Genomic DNA, 13,581 nt, shown 5'->3' with positions numbered 1-13,581 from the left:
GACCTTATCTCACTTGGAAAGTCCTTTGCTGTGTGAAATAACACATTCACAGGTTCTGGGGATTAGGATGCGGACATCTTTGAGGGTTTATTATTCTGCCTGCTGTGCTGGCCTATTTGAAGTCTCTCAGTCGTGCCCAACTCTTTGCGACCCCATGGATAGTAGCCTGCACCAAGCTCCTCCGTCCATGGGATTTTCAAGGCAAGAGTACTGGAGTGGGTTGCCATAGTACAGAACAAATATTATTGACTCAGTGGACACAGTACGTTGTATTTTGGACCTAAAAGTAGGGACAAAAATTTTCCATGTAAATATTTATTATGCAGTGGCTAAGGGTATTGTGCAGTTGTAGGCAATGCTGTGGTCAGCAATTCTTATTTTTAGAGAATGGCTTTTAATTGTTGTATAATCATTAATTAATTATTACTTATATATTATGATAATGTTTTATTAATTATTTAAATATCTATTATTTTCAAAGATTGCACATTGGGATATGGGAATGCAGATTTATTTAGATGGTATTTGTCTGACTTGAAATATTGACTGATAACACATAGTAAGACAATGAACATGTTCATATTTATCTTGGCTTACTTGGGTATTTCTTGAATAAATTCTTTGAAGCATTATTTCTGGCTGAGTTGATAAGCTTGATTTAAATTTTAGTAGAACCACCAAAATGTTTCTCAAAAGGCTGTGCTTATTTACACACCAATCAAAACTGAATTGTGGTACTTGTTTTCCCTTAGCATCACCAGTACTAGATATTATCAGCCTTTGCAGCTTTCACTAATCTGCTCGGCAAAAAGAGGTGGCATTTGCATTTTATAAACACTGGCACTAACACTTTCATTTTCTAGAGTGAAAATAAGAAGGAGAATTATTTAATGTGTGTTTGTTTTAACTGCTAAAATCTTTGCCTATTTTTTGATTGGATTTTAATTTTAATGCTTGTATATTATGGATTTGAGGGCCTCCCTGATAGCTCAGCTGGTAAAGAATCCACCTGCAATGAGGAGACCCCAGTTGGATTCCTGGGTCAGGAAGATCCCCTGGAGAAGGGATAGGCTACCCATTCCAGTGTTCTTGGTCTTCTCTGCTGGTAACGAATCTGCCTACAATGCGGGAGACCTGGGTTTGATCCCAGGGTGGGAAGATCCCCTGGAGAAGGGAACAGCTACCCACTCCAGTTTTCTGGCCTAGAGAATTCCATGGACCATATAGTCCATGGGATCACAAAGAGTCAGACATGACTGAACGACTTACTGAACAACTTTCATTTCACTTCACTTCATTATGGATTTTAACCCATTTTCTATTTATAAACAGTAAAATTTTCCACTAGTGTTGCTTGCCTTATAACTTTATTTATACTTTTTTTTGTTGATTGGCAAACAGAACATTTTGGTTTTTAATGTACTCATATAAGTCAGTTTTTTCTTGTCTTTGTTTAAGAAGATCTTTCGTCTCAAAGTTATTAAAATAGTCATATTTGTTTTTCTTTGACATTTTTATAGCTTCATCTCTAGCTCTTTATTACATTAAGAATTTTTGTCTACTTTGTGAGATCAAAATATAACTTAGTTTTTTTGTTTTGTTTTTCATTCAAGTGAAAAACCAAATATCCCAGTGCCATTTATAGTTGTAGTCTTCCTTTTCTTGCTGGTTTGAAATATTACCCTTATTATGACAAATTTCACATAGACATAGATATTTTTCTGGGTTTTTAATTCTGTTTACTGTTCAGTATATACATATCTGGATTAGTTTCTTGCTGGCTTTTAATTACCATACTTGCATAGTATTTAGGTCAATTTTTCTTTTTAAAAAATGTTCTTTCTTGTCTCGATCTATTTTATGTAGAATTTAGAATGACATGAGAGACTTTCTTTAATTTATAGATTAATTTGGGGACAAATTTACACTTTTACAATATTAAATCTTCCCATCCAGCAGCATGGTGCAGCATGGTGTTTCTCTCAGATTTAAGCCTTATTATATTCCTTAGGAATATAATAGGAAAAGGAGTACGTCAAGGCTGTATATTGTCATCTTGCTTATTTAACTTATATGCAGAGTACATCATGAGAAATGCTGGGCTGGAAGAAACACAAGCTGGAATCAAGATTTCTGGGAGAAATATCAATAACCTCAGATATGCAGATGACACCAGCCCTATGGCAGAAAGTGAAGAGGAACTAAAGAGCCTCTTGATGAAAGTGAAAGAGTAGAGTGAGAAAGTTGGCTTCAAGCTCAACATTCAGAAAACTAAGATCATGGCATCCGGTCCCATCACTTCATGGGAAATAGATGGGGAAACAGTGGAAACAGTGTCAGACTTAATTTTTGGGGGCTCCAAAATCACTGCAGATGGTGACTGCAGCCATGAAATTAAAAGACGCTTACTCATTGGAAGAAAAGTTATGACCAACCTAGATAGCATGTTTAAAAGCAGAGACATTACTTTGCCAACAAAGGTCCGTCTGGTCAAGGCTATGGTTTTTCCAGTAGTCATGTATGGATGTGAGAGTTGGACTGTGAAGAAGGCTGAGCACCAAAGAATTGATGCTTTTGAACTGTGGTGTTGGAGAAGACTCTTGAGAGCCCCTTGGACTGCAAGGAAATCCAACCAGTCCATTCTGAAGGAGATCAGCCCTGGGATTTCTTTGGAGGGAATGATGCTAAAGCTAAAACTCCAGTACTTTGGCCACCTGATGTGAAGAGTTGACTCATTGGAAAAGACTCTGATGCTGGGAGGGACTGGGGGCAGGAGGAGAAGGGGACGACAGAGGATGAGATGGCTGGATGGCATCACTGACTCGATGGACATGAGTTTGGGTAAACTCCGGGATTGGTGATGGACAGGGAGGCCTGGCATGCTGCGATTCATGGGGTCGCAAAGAGTCGGACACGACTGAGCGACTGAACTGAACTGAACTGATATTCCTTAGTAAGACTGACAGTTTCCCTACATGTATGTTTTATTTATTTACTTTATCATTACTTTTAGTTATCATATGAGTATTTGAATTCTGAATGGAATCTTTATGGGTTTCATCTTCTAATTTGTGCTGGCATATAAGATAGCTGCTGATTTTATATATTGTCTCCATCTAGATTACTAAACTCATTAATTTTAATAATTTTCTAAATATTTCACTGGACATTAGATTGTTGGTGAAGAATGCTAATATTTTTTCTTACACTCTATGCTGATTCCTTATATCTTGTTCTTATATTTAATATATTTGCTAAAACCTACTTTTTGTCCTTTTTACTATGCTCTGGAAGAATTCTTATGATATTCCAGATCACTAACTGAATCTTTATCCCTATCCATATCTATCTTACTTTTACTCATCTATCAATTTGTTTTATTTCAGTCACAATGCTTTTAATTTCTAAAAATTCTCATTATTTCCTTTGGTCCTTTTCTTCCTCTTCTTTTTTCCTGCTTCTGAAGAGTTTTTTTTGTTTGTCTGTTTAAGAATGCAATGTTTCCTTTAGTGTCATTGCTTGTAATTATAGTACTTTTAAAAGTTCTTTCTATTTCAGAAATTCTTTTTTTTTAATTTTATTTTATTTTTAAACTTTACATAATTGTATTAAAAACAAGTATCACCTTCATTATTTTTTTTAATTTAAATTTATTTATTTTAATTGGAGGCTAATTACTTTACAATATTGTATTGGTTTTGCCATACAGCAACATGAATCTGCCATGTGTGTACACGTGTTCCCAATCCTGAACCCCCCTCCCACCTCCCTCCCTGTACCATCCCTCTGGGTCATCCCAGTGCACCAGCCCCGAGCATCCTATATCATACATCGAACCTGGACTGGCGATTCATTTCTTATATGATATTATACATGTTTCAATACCATTCTCCCAAATCATCCCACCCTCTCCCTCTCCCACAGAGTCCAAAAGACTGTTCTATACATCTGTGTCTCTTTTGCTGTCTCACATACAGGGTTATCGTTACCATCTTTCTAAATTCCATATATATGCGTTAGTATACTGTATTGGATTGGAGAAGGAAATGGCAACCCACTCCAGTGTTCTTGCCTGGAGAATCCCAGGGACGGGGGAGCTTGGTGGGCTGCCGTCTATGGGGTCGCACAGAGTCAGACACGACTGAAGTGACTTAGCAGCAGCAGCATACTGTACCGGTGTTTTTCTTTCTGGCTTACTTCACTCTGTTTAATAGGCTCCAGTTCCATCCAACTCATTAGAACTGATTCAAATGTATTCTTTTTAATGGCTGAGTAATACTCCATTGTGTATATGTACCACAGCTTTCTTATCCATTCATCTGCTGATGGACATCTAGGTTGCTTCCATGTCCTGGCTATTATAAACAGTGCTACGATGAACATTGGGGTACACGTGTCTCTTTCAATTCTGGTTTCCTCGGTGTGTATGCCCAGCAGTGGGATTGCTGGATCATAAGGCACTTCTATTTCCAGTTTTTTAAGGAATCTCCACACTGTTCTCCATAGTGGCTGTACTAGTTTGCATTCCCACCAACAGTGTAAGAGGGTTCCCTTTTCTCCACACCCTCTCCATTGTTTATTGCTTGTAGACTTTTGGATCGCAGTCATTCTGACTGGCGTGAAATGGTACCTCATTGTGGTTTTGATTTGCATTTCTCTGATAATGATTGATGTTGAGCATCTTTTCATGTGTTTGTTAGCCATCTGTATGTCTTCTTTGGAGAAATGTCTGTTTAGCTCTTTGGCCCATTTTTTTATTGGGTCGTTTATTTTTCTGGAATTGAGCTGCAGGAGTTGCTTGTATATTTTTGAGATTAATTCTTTGTCAGTTGCTGCGTTTGCTATTATTTTCTCCCATTCTGAAGGCTGTCTTTTCACCTTGCTTAGAGTTTCCTTTGTTGTGCAGAAGCTTTTAATTTTAATTAGGTCCCATTTGCTTATTTTTGCTTTTATTTCCAATATTCTGGGAGGTGGGTCATAGAGTATCCTGCCATGATTTATGTCCAACAGTGTTTTGCCTATGTTCTCTAGGGGTTTTATAGTTTCTGGTCTTAACGTTTAGATCTTTAATCCATTTTGAGTTTATTTTTGTGTATGGTGTTAGAAAGTGTTCTAGTTTCATTCTTTTACAAGTGGTTGACCGGTTTTCCCAGCACCACTTGTTAAAGAGATTTATTTTTTAGAGATTAGTTCTGTTTGAAACATTTTTATCACTCTGTTGGTTTTCTTTAAATGTTTGGGATTCTAGTTAGTGTTTTAGTAGTTGTATTTGAAGGACTCAGTTGAATGTTTTTGGTAGTTGGAGAATTATTTTTCAAGGACAAAAGGAATTTCTATTCCTTCAGCAGTGAATTTGGTCAAATCTTAGGATCTGTGGCTCTAGCAGTTTTATGGAGAAAGAAAGGCGAGTGCTTCTAGGAGCTCAGGATCTGAAGCTCTCTTCCTTTATAAAGGTGTTTAACTTTGGCATCTGGAATAGCACTTGCTTAATATTTAATCCAAATGCTATTATATAGATTAACCAAAGACCTATGTTAAAGTTTTATTTTTTATATTGAAGTCTTAGACACATGCATTTTCTCCTAGTATTTCTTTGTTTTTTTTTTTTTTTTTTTTTGAGCTTTCAAGTAAGATTTATTTTTTTTCAAAAGTTTTAAATTTTATTTTATTTTTAAACTTTACAATATTGTATTAGTTTTGCCAAATATCGAAATGAATCCACCACAGGTATACCTGTGTTCCCCATCCTGAACCCTCCTCCCTCCTCCCTCCCCATACCCTCCCTCTGGGTCGTCCCAGTGCACTAGCCCCAAGCATCTAGTATCGTGCATCGAACCTGGATTGGTGACTCGTTTCATACATGATATTATACATGTTTCAATGCCATTCTCCCAAATCTCCCCACCCTCTCCCTCTCCCACAGAGTCCATAAGACTGATCTATACATCAGTGTCTCTTTTGCTGTCTCGTACACAGGGTTATTGTTACCATCTTTCTAAATTCCATATATATGCGTTAGTATACTGTATTGGTGTTTTTCTTTCTGGCTTACTTCACTCTATAATAGGTTCCAGTTTCATCCATCTCATTAGAACTGATTCAAATGTATTCTTTTTAATGACTGAGTAATACTCCATTGTGTATATGTACCACAGCTTTCTTATCCATTCATCTGCTGATGGCATCTAGGTTGCTTCCATGTCCTGGCTATTATAAACAGTGCTGCGATGAACATTGGGGTACACATGTCTCTTTCCCTTCTGGTTTCCTCAGTGTGTATGCCCCAATCTCAAAAATATACAAGCAACTCCTACAGCTCAACTCCAGAAAAATAAAAGACCCAATCAAAAAATGGGCCAAAGAACTAAATAGACATTTCTCCAAAGAAGACATACAGATGGCTAACAAACACATGAAAAGATGCTCACCATCACTCATTATCAGAGAAATGCAAATCAAAACCACTATGAGGTACCATTTCACGCCAGTCTCCTAGTATTTCTAAATATCATATAACAGAATAATCAAATTGGAAACATTGATCTAAATTAAATCCTGCCTAGTAAATAGACTATATTCTCTGCTTTAATGCCTGTTTTCACTTTGGCATTTTCTATCTTTTATCTTTTGTCCAAAGCTGGGGCTGGAGAAGAGTTGCTGGAATACTCATGACGTATTTTCGAGACAGGGACCATACAACTGTGATTTGAGTTTAGGATTCACATAAGGAAACAGTTGGAGATAAAGCTGGAGTCAGGCTGTGAAGATGTTTATATTTATGTTTAAGGAGTTTAGACTTTATTCTGTTAGCAGTGGAGTATTTCTTATGTGTTCTGAGCAAGGAAGCATCATGATAAAAGCAGCTTTATTTGACAGTGGTCTCCATAATAAATATAAGGGAGAAAGATTATGAGAACATTGTGGTAATCTAGGATGAGATGATAAGGGTCTGAGATAAAGTTTGGGAAGCTGGAATGGAAAGACAGTGACATACAGAAGAGTCTGAACAAAATAATGTTACGTTTTAGTGATTTCTTGGATGAGACAGTGAAGAAAGAGGAGTGCTCAAAGGCGACATGCAAAGTTTCAAGGCTGGGTTGCTGGAAGAGGTAATATAGAAGTAAATAAGGAAATAAAAAAGAGGCAGCTGTTTACTTCCTGACTTTAGCTGTCATTTTAACACTTAGACACAATTGTGTTTTATATCTTGAGCTCCTTTATATATTTCCTGTCCACTGAAGCTGAGAATATCCATTGATTAGATAAGGCTGAGAGGATGAGAGGAGGGATGTAAAAGATGGTGTTTGAACTTTGTGCTGGTCAGACCTGAGGACAATCTGGTTGCAATATCTTCCATTTTACTTGTGACCAAACTATTCAGTGCATTTGGCTAGCTGGACTCAGTCCAGTTCCCATTCTGGACCATAATGAAGGATATCAGACTGGAATCATTTCAAGAAGTTGATTCATGAAAAAATTAGACCTCGACCTGTTCATCTATCAAGAGAAATTGCAAAATTTTATGAAGATTGTTACCAGTAAAAGTTGCTTTAAAGGTACATAAAAATTTTCTTTTCAGGCCTCCTAGTGTTTATACTTCTGTTGCTGTTGGTGAATGTACATTCAAGAAATTCATTCTTCTCATAATGGCCCTGTCTTTTCTCAGTAACTTAGTTTCACTGTGCCTGTCTATCTAATGAGTTGCATGGGCATAGTAATTACAGGGTTGCATAAAGATTAAATGAGTAAATACAAGTAATGTGTCATGAAGAGTACTTTGCTCATAGTAAGCTCCCAATAATTATTCTTTTTTTTTTTTTTTTTTTTACTCTTAGGAGTCGCAGACCAAAGAAGTGCATCTCTTCTTTTTACTGATCAAGTTGTGATGTTTAAGGCAATGGTCTCAAACTTTAGTGTACTTTAAGATAATCGCCACAGTTTATTAAAACACAGGTTACTGGGCCTCCTCCCCAGAGTTTTTGATTTGGTTAGCCTAAGGTGGGGCCTGACATGTTCCCAGATGATGTTGATGGTGCTGGTTGGGGACTGAATTTTTGAGAACCAGTGGTTTTGGGGGCTGGAACGGGGAATGAGGTGTGGATTTGTAATGGAGTCAGTTTCTTTGCAGTCAGGAATTCCATACTCTTCTGGCTGTACATCCTGAACTCCAGTCTGCTGTGCTTTTTGTTTTCTGAGCAGCAGAAACCAGTCAGCAGGTGACAAATTTCATTACTCCACTTTCTTTGAATTTTCCCAGGGATTACTAAGTATACAACTGTTAGTGCTGGCACTTTTCTGTTATTTTAAGGATTTGTTGGTTTTTCCAAGGTGGTTTTTCCCTTGATGCCAGAAGATGTGAATAAGAACATGCTGAGGATGTTCGGTCTGTGAAATATTGTAGAATTTATTTTTTTCATTTAATATTAATTTTAATCTGTGCTTTTTTTCTCATCCCTTTTAATTCTCATTTAATTAGTCAGAGTTACAAATGGCATCACTTATAAACATACTTGTAAGCCCAGCAATGTGGCTTTCAGCATTTCTGTAATGAAAGTTTAAACTACTTGGAACTCTAGCTTACATTCTTTTAAGTCTTTATGATCTAAATATTCTTTTCCATGATGCCAAAAAGGTTCTGTGTGATCATCTAAAGTTTGAAATTCTTTTCAAATCAAAGGCACTGCCAAATGCAGAAGCAACTGTGTGTGAAGAAAATGTGTGGAAACACCAGTCATTACAGGTTGGTTTATAAAAAGAGTTGCAGATTGATAGGTCTTTGAAAAATGTTTGGTGACACAAAACTCTTTCAATCAGTTCCAAATCTGGCAACTCTCTTGTTTCGTTAGATTTTCTTCCCTTCACTTTTCTCCTCTCTCTAACAGAGACAGACACATCCCTTTTCCTGCGTCCCATTTTAGATGACTGATGGAAAAGTAAACACCAAATATGAGCATGTGGGGATGGTTTATTTCTTTTTACATTGACTAGAAGGCAGTGTTGAAAGGGAGACACTGCTGTCATTTCACAATGTAGGAAATTTAGAAAAGGTGTTAGAGCTGTTTTAAATAATTTCTTTTTTTGGATTATGCCATTCATGAGGGTATGTAGTCTTTCCTTTATAGCAGGAATTTGTTTAAAGTATATCTGAGATCTCTTGGTGACAAATAAACAATGTGTTCAAAAGAAAGCCCTGTAATTTTTTCATTAGATGATTCATGCTTAAAAATGTCAAATGATCAGGAATGAAAGAGCCAATGATTGGGTCATTTGAAACATATGGTTCAGGGGTTATTTTGCATGGAAACTCTAAATATGGAATCTCAGTCCCTTCTTTTACCCTTGCAAAAAGAGCAGAGTCTGTTGTGCCTAGTTCTTTCAGTTTTACATCTTAAATTCAGTACCGTCTTGACCTGTGAAGCAGCACAGAATAGTGGTTAGATGTAAAGACTAGAGGTGAGTATTTATTCATTTAGCAAAGTTGAGAAAACTATGAAGCCTTTTATGCATCTATTTCTTCATTTGTAAAATAAGATAATTAGTATACTACCTTGAAAGAGATGAAATAATACACATAAGGCCCTTAAAACAGTTTCTGGCATATAATAGGCACAATCAGTCTTAGCTTTTATTACTGACCTTAAGTGGACTTCTTTAGTTTGATCAACTATTTCCCCCAAAGAGAGAAGATTATGACAACTTCAGTGTAAATTGCTACTTGGAATATCATCTAGGAATGGTTCAGACTTAAAGTGACTTAAATATTATAAAATCAGGCCCATGTTTATGAAAAGTAAATTAGTGATATTTTGGTCATGGGTTATATTTCTACATATGAGAAAATGCATTCCATTACAGTAATTTCTCCATATTTTAACAACAGGAAATTCTTTTAGGCCAGTAGATTTTGGATTCTTTTGCTTAGTGAGAAAGGACCTGTGATTTTTACTCTTGTACTCTTTTCTCTGATGAATGAAAACTTTGTACAAAAAAGGATGATTTTTAAATTATATTGAAACTTAAGACTGGCTCAAGTTAAATATAACTTCACCTAAAGTAATTCCTCTGAACTGGATATTTAGACTTGAGATGCACATTGAAGATATTTTGGAGATATTAAAATAATGTATCTAGATTACCTATAATACCAAATTTCTGTTTGTTCTTTGAATCTTCTGACTCATTAAGTCAATAATATCCATTACTTTTGGGGGAAGAGATTGACCTGGCTGAAAGCAAGAGAGTCATCATTTGCCTTTGGACTTTCAAATAGAATTGATCATGTCTATAATAAGATGCTGAAACTCCAGTACTTTGGCCACCTGATGCGAAGAGTTGACTCATTGGAAAAGACTCTGATGCTGGGAGGGATTGGGGGCAGGAGGAGAAGGGGACGACAGAGGATGAGATGGGTGGATGGCGTCACTGACTCGATGGACGTGAGTCTGAGTGAACTCTAGGAGTTTGTGATGGACAGGGAGGCCTGGCGTGTTGCGACTCATGGGGTCGCAAAGAGTCAGACACGACTGAGCGACTGAACTGAACTGAACTGATAGTAAGATGATAATCTTGAAGTAAGTACTTTTTGTTTGAAAAGGCATTCTTTTTTGAGAAAGAAATAAAAGATGTATGTTATGATTTTCTTATAAATAAAAATTGGAGTGGATATCATTGAACAGAGCCTGGGTCAGAACACAACACAGCTCAGAACATATGGGAAGTTCCCACAACATGGTTGGGGGTGGGGGGAGAGAGTCATTGAAAGGGAATAAGGTCCAGAAAGCTGATGGAATATCTTCCCTTCTTCATCCTACCCCCTTCAGGTGAGATCTTGAAAGTGAGAGGGAGAAGCAAAATATTAATAGATTTGTCTGAATTGAAGAACATTGAAAGTTGATGCTCCCAGTCACTTGGGAAAACCCTGGAGATTGCAGGATCTCTGTCATAGCAAAATGTACAACATGATGTTGGAATGGTAGAGGATCAATGGCTGATAGGAAGGGCTGAAGGTATGTGGGGTGGGGTCCTGCATCTGCTTAGTGCAGCAGAGAGAAAACTGAAGGCTTCTTCGTCCCTGTTCCTGCTCCATTATCCCACTTCCAGGAGGATCAGTGGACCAAAAAGCACAGTGCAGAATGTGGAGACCTCACCACCAGGCACAATGGCAAACTCCATGGTCATCAACAGTGGGTGCCAAACTGATACCACAATAGTGGGCCAGAGAAATCTGTGTCAATAGCAGACAATTCCCCGTGGACTAGGCAGAATGCAGGACATCTCAACAGAAGCCAGAAAGAACTGGTTGCTCCTCTTCATACAGACAATACCATCTTGGGAAGAAGGAAGAGGAAAGTTTTTCTTTTGTCAAGTTATTAAAAAAAAACCTTTTGTTTGTTTTGCCATCAGTAAAAATGAGGCTTATAAAGAAAATACAATCAGAGATAGAAATTAAAGTGAGTTGAAGAATGTAAATTTCATCCCTACTACAGAAAGTATTAATTAAAATAATCTTTCTGTGTTCTAAAGTACATGAAAAGTTGGGTTTTCCAACTAGAAATGGGGCAAAATATACGCAGTTTGTTCAGCTTCAGTGTGGACCACATGCCCCTAGAGTTCTAGTGTCTGGAGATTTTTAACCTAATTGCTCACCTGACTTCAATTTCTTTCCTTTAAATCCTATCCTGCATATTTCTGCCCACATAATCATCTGCCTGTAGTCTGCCTCTTTGGTCAACTATTTCCTTAATTCAAGAACCTCAATGATATATTTGTTTATGCCTCGAAGTACTGTGATTCACTCTAAAGGTTTATTTGTTTCTTGCTTTCTTGCTATATTTCATTCCTTTTGAACAGTTCTAATTATAGCATAGCAAGTTGGGAGTAGTTCTGTAACTTTTAGCTGCAGAAGATGACTATTTGGAATCAGTTTTCTTCCTATGCCTTTATTGGTGTTCAAAATATAGTATATATTTTTTGGCATGAAGATACAATTGTTTTAATAAAGAATCAAGCTGACCAAAGCAGGAAGTATATATAACCCTTCAAACACTACTGCTAAGCAATCGAATTCAGTGACCACACTGAAACTTGATAAAAGCATGCTTACAATTTAACTTTGTGGTATATTGAACTCTTATATATCAATTTGCCTGTTTCATAGGTTTGTAAGCTGAAAGTCCTTAATGCTAACTTAATACAAACAAGATAAAATATTCTTAACAGAGTGTGCTAACCATATGCAGGATTCATTTGATCATATTTTTCATTTTCTTTATAAAATATATCTTAGAACCACTAGTGATTTTTGTTCAGAAGTTTAAATCACAAAAATGAAGTGATATCATGGTGAACCATGGGATCCATCATCTCTAAGGGTTTAAATATCAAATTCAGCTAACATAAACTGAATTCCTACTATATCACAAATAGCTTAAGTTCAATGCTTTTGTATTATGTCATGCATTCATTTAATCAACATCCAGTATTTTTTTTTTTTTTTCCACCATGGGTTACATGTGCTAGGTTAGGTACACATGATGAGATGGAAGGCATAGTTTAGCAATTCAAGCAGGGTATAGTGTAGTCAGTCAATTGGACCAATAAACAGGTAACCGTTAGGATAAAGATTTGTATAGGTTGTTCTTGGAGACTAGAGAAGGAGCTGATTTCACTTGGAGGTATTCAGGGAAGGATTTCCTGAGTGTTAGTCTGTATTATCCAAATAGACAAAGAAGGCATTCAAAACAAAGGGGAAGGGTGAATGTGACACCATTCAGTTCAGTTCAGTTCAGTCGCTCAGTCATGTCTGACTCTTTGCGACCCCATGAATCGCAGCACACCAGGCCTCCCTGTCCATCACCAACTCCCGGAGTTCACTCAGACTCACATCCATTGAGTCAGTGATGCCATCCACCCATCTCATCCTCTGTCGTCCCCTTCTCCTCCTGTCCCCAATCCCTCCCAGCATCAGAGTCTTTTCCAATGAGTCAACTCTTCGCATCAGGTGGCCAAAGTACTGGAGTTTCAGCTTCAGCATCATTCCTTCCAATGAAATCCCAGGGCTGATCTCCTTCAGAATGGACTGGTTGGATCTCCTTGCAGTCCAAGGGACTCTCAAGAGTCTTCTCCAACACCACAGTTCAAAGGCATCAATTCTTCGGTGCTCAGCTTTCTTCACCATTATAGAACCTCAAAGACTTTGATGTGACCAGAACATGAGACTCATGTTGAGAAAGTGGTGAGATACAAGTATTGAAAAGTGGGGTGGCAGCCAGATTGTAAGCTATCTGATTTTAACCTCACAAGAACTCTGTTGGGTGGGTGGTGTCATGCCTGTTTTAAAGATGAGGAAACAGACTTGGGGAGCTTAAACATCTTGCTTATGGCCACACAGTAAGCAGCAGAGTTATATCTCCTGACTGCAAATCTAGTGTTTTTCTCACTACCGCCGTAGAGGAGTTATTGGACTTGTTTCTTAGTGGCCACTTTTGTTTTAATAATACAATTAGTCATAAAATATGATCAGTCAGAAAATGTGAGCAAATATTGAATTGAGGCTTTCCCGATAGTTCAGCTAGTAAAGAA

At 37.3% G+C, this 13,581-nt stretch overlaps 1 protein-coding gene across 13 annotated transcripts in view; it reads left to right on the top strand.

Moving 5' to 3' along the window:
• The window catches only part of SUGCT (succinyl-CoA:glutarate-CoA transferase), an 861,197-nt gene that overhangs the window by 380,418 nt on the left and 467,198 nt on the right, over positions 1-13,581 (top strand). Inside the window, exon 13 of one of the 13 annotated variants that reach the window (XR_011566122.1) lies at positions 7,836-8,740. The exons of 11 other annotated variants lie outside the window; for them this stretch is intronic. Coding sequence is in view for 1 of the 2 variants with exons in the window: in XM_070787285.1 (XP_070643386.1) it covers positions 7,836-7,886 (51 nt within the window). In the remaining variant the exon portion in view is untranslated. Of the gene's footprint in view, positions 1-7,835; positions 9,188-13,581 lie in introns of those variants that run through there. One more of the 13 variants, XM_070787285.1, reaches the window with a different exon arrangement.

The sequence above is a fragment of the Bos indicus genome, chromosome 4 (assembly GCF_029378745.1).
Source record: "Bos indicus isolate NIAB-ARS_2022 breed Sahiwal x Tharparkar chromosome 4, NIAB-ARS_B.indTharparkar_mat_pri_1.0, whole genome shotgun sequence".
Classification (NCBI taxonomy): domain Eukaryota; kingdom Metazoa; phylum Chordata; class Mammalia; order Artiodactyla; family Bovidae; genus Bos; species Bos indicus.
This window is presented reverse-complemented; position numbering and strand designations above follow the sequence as displayed.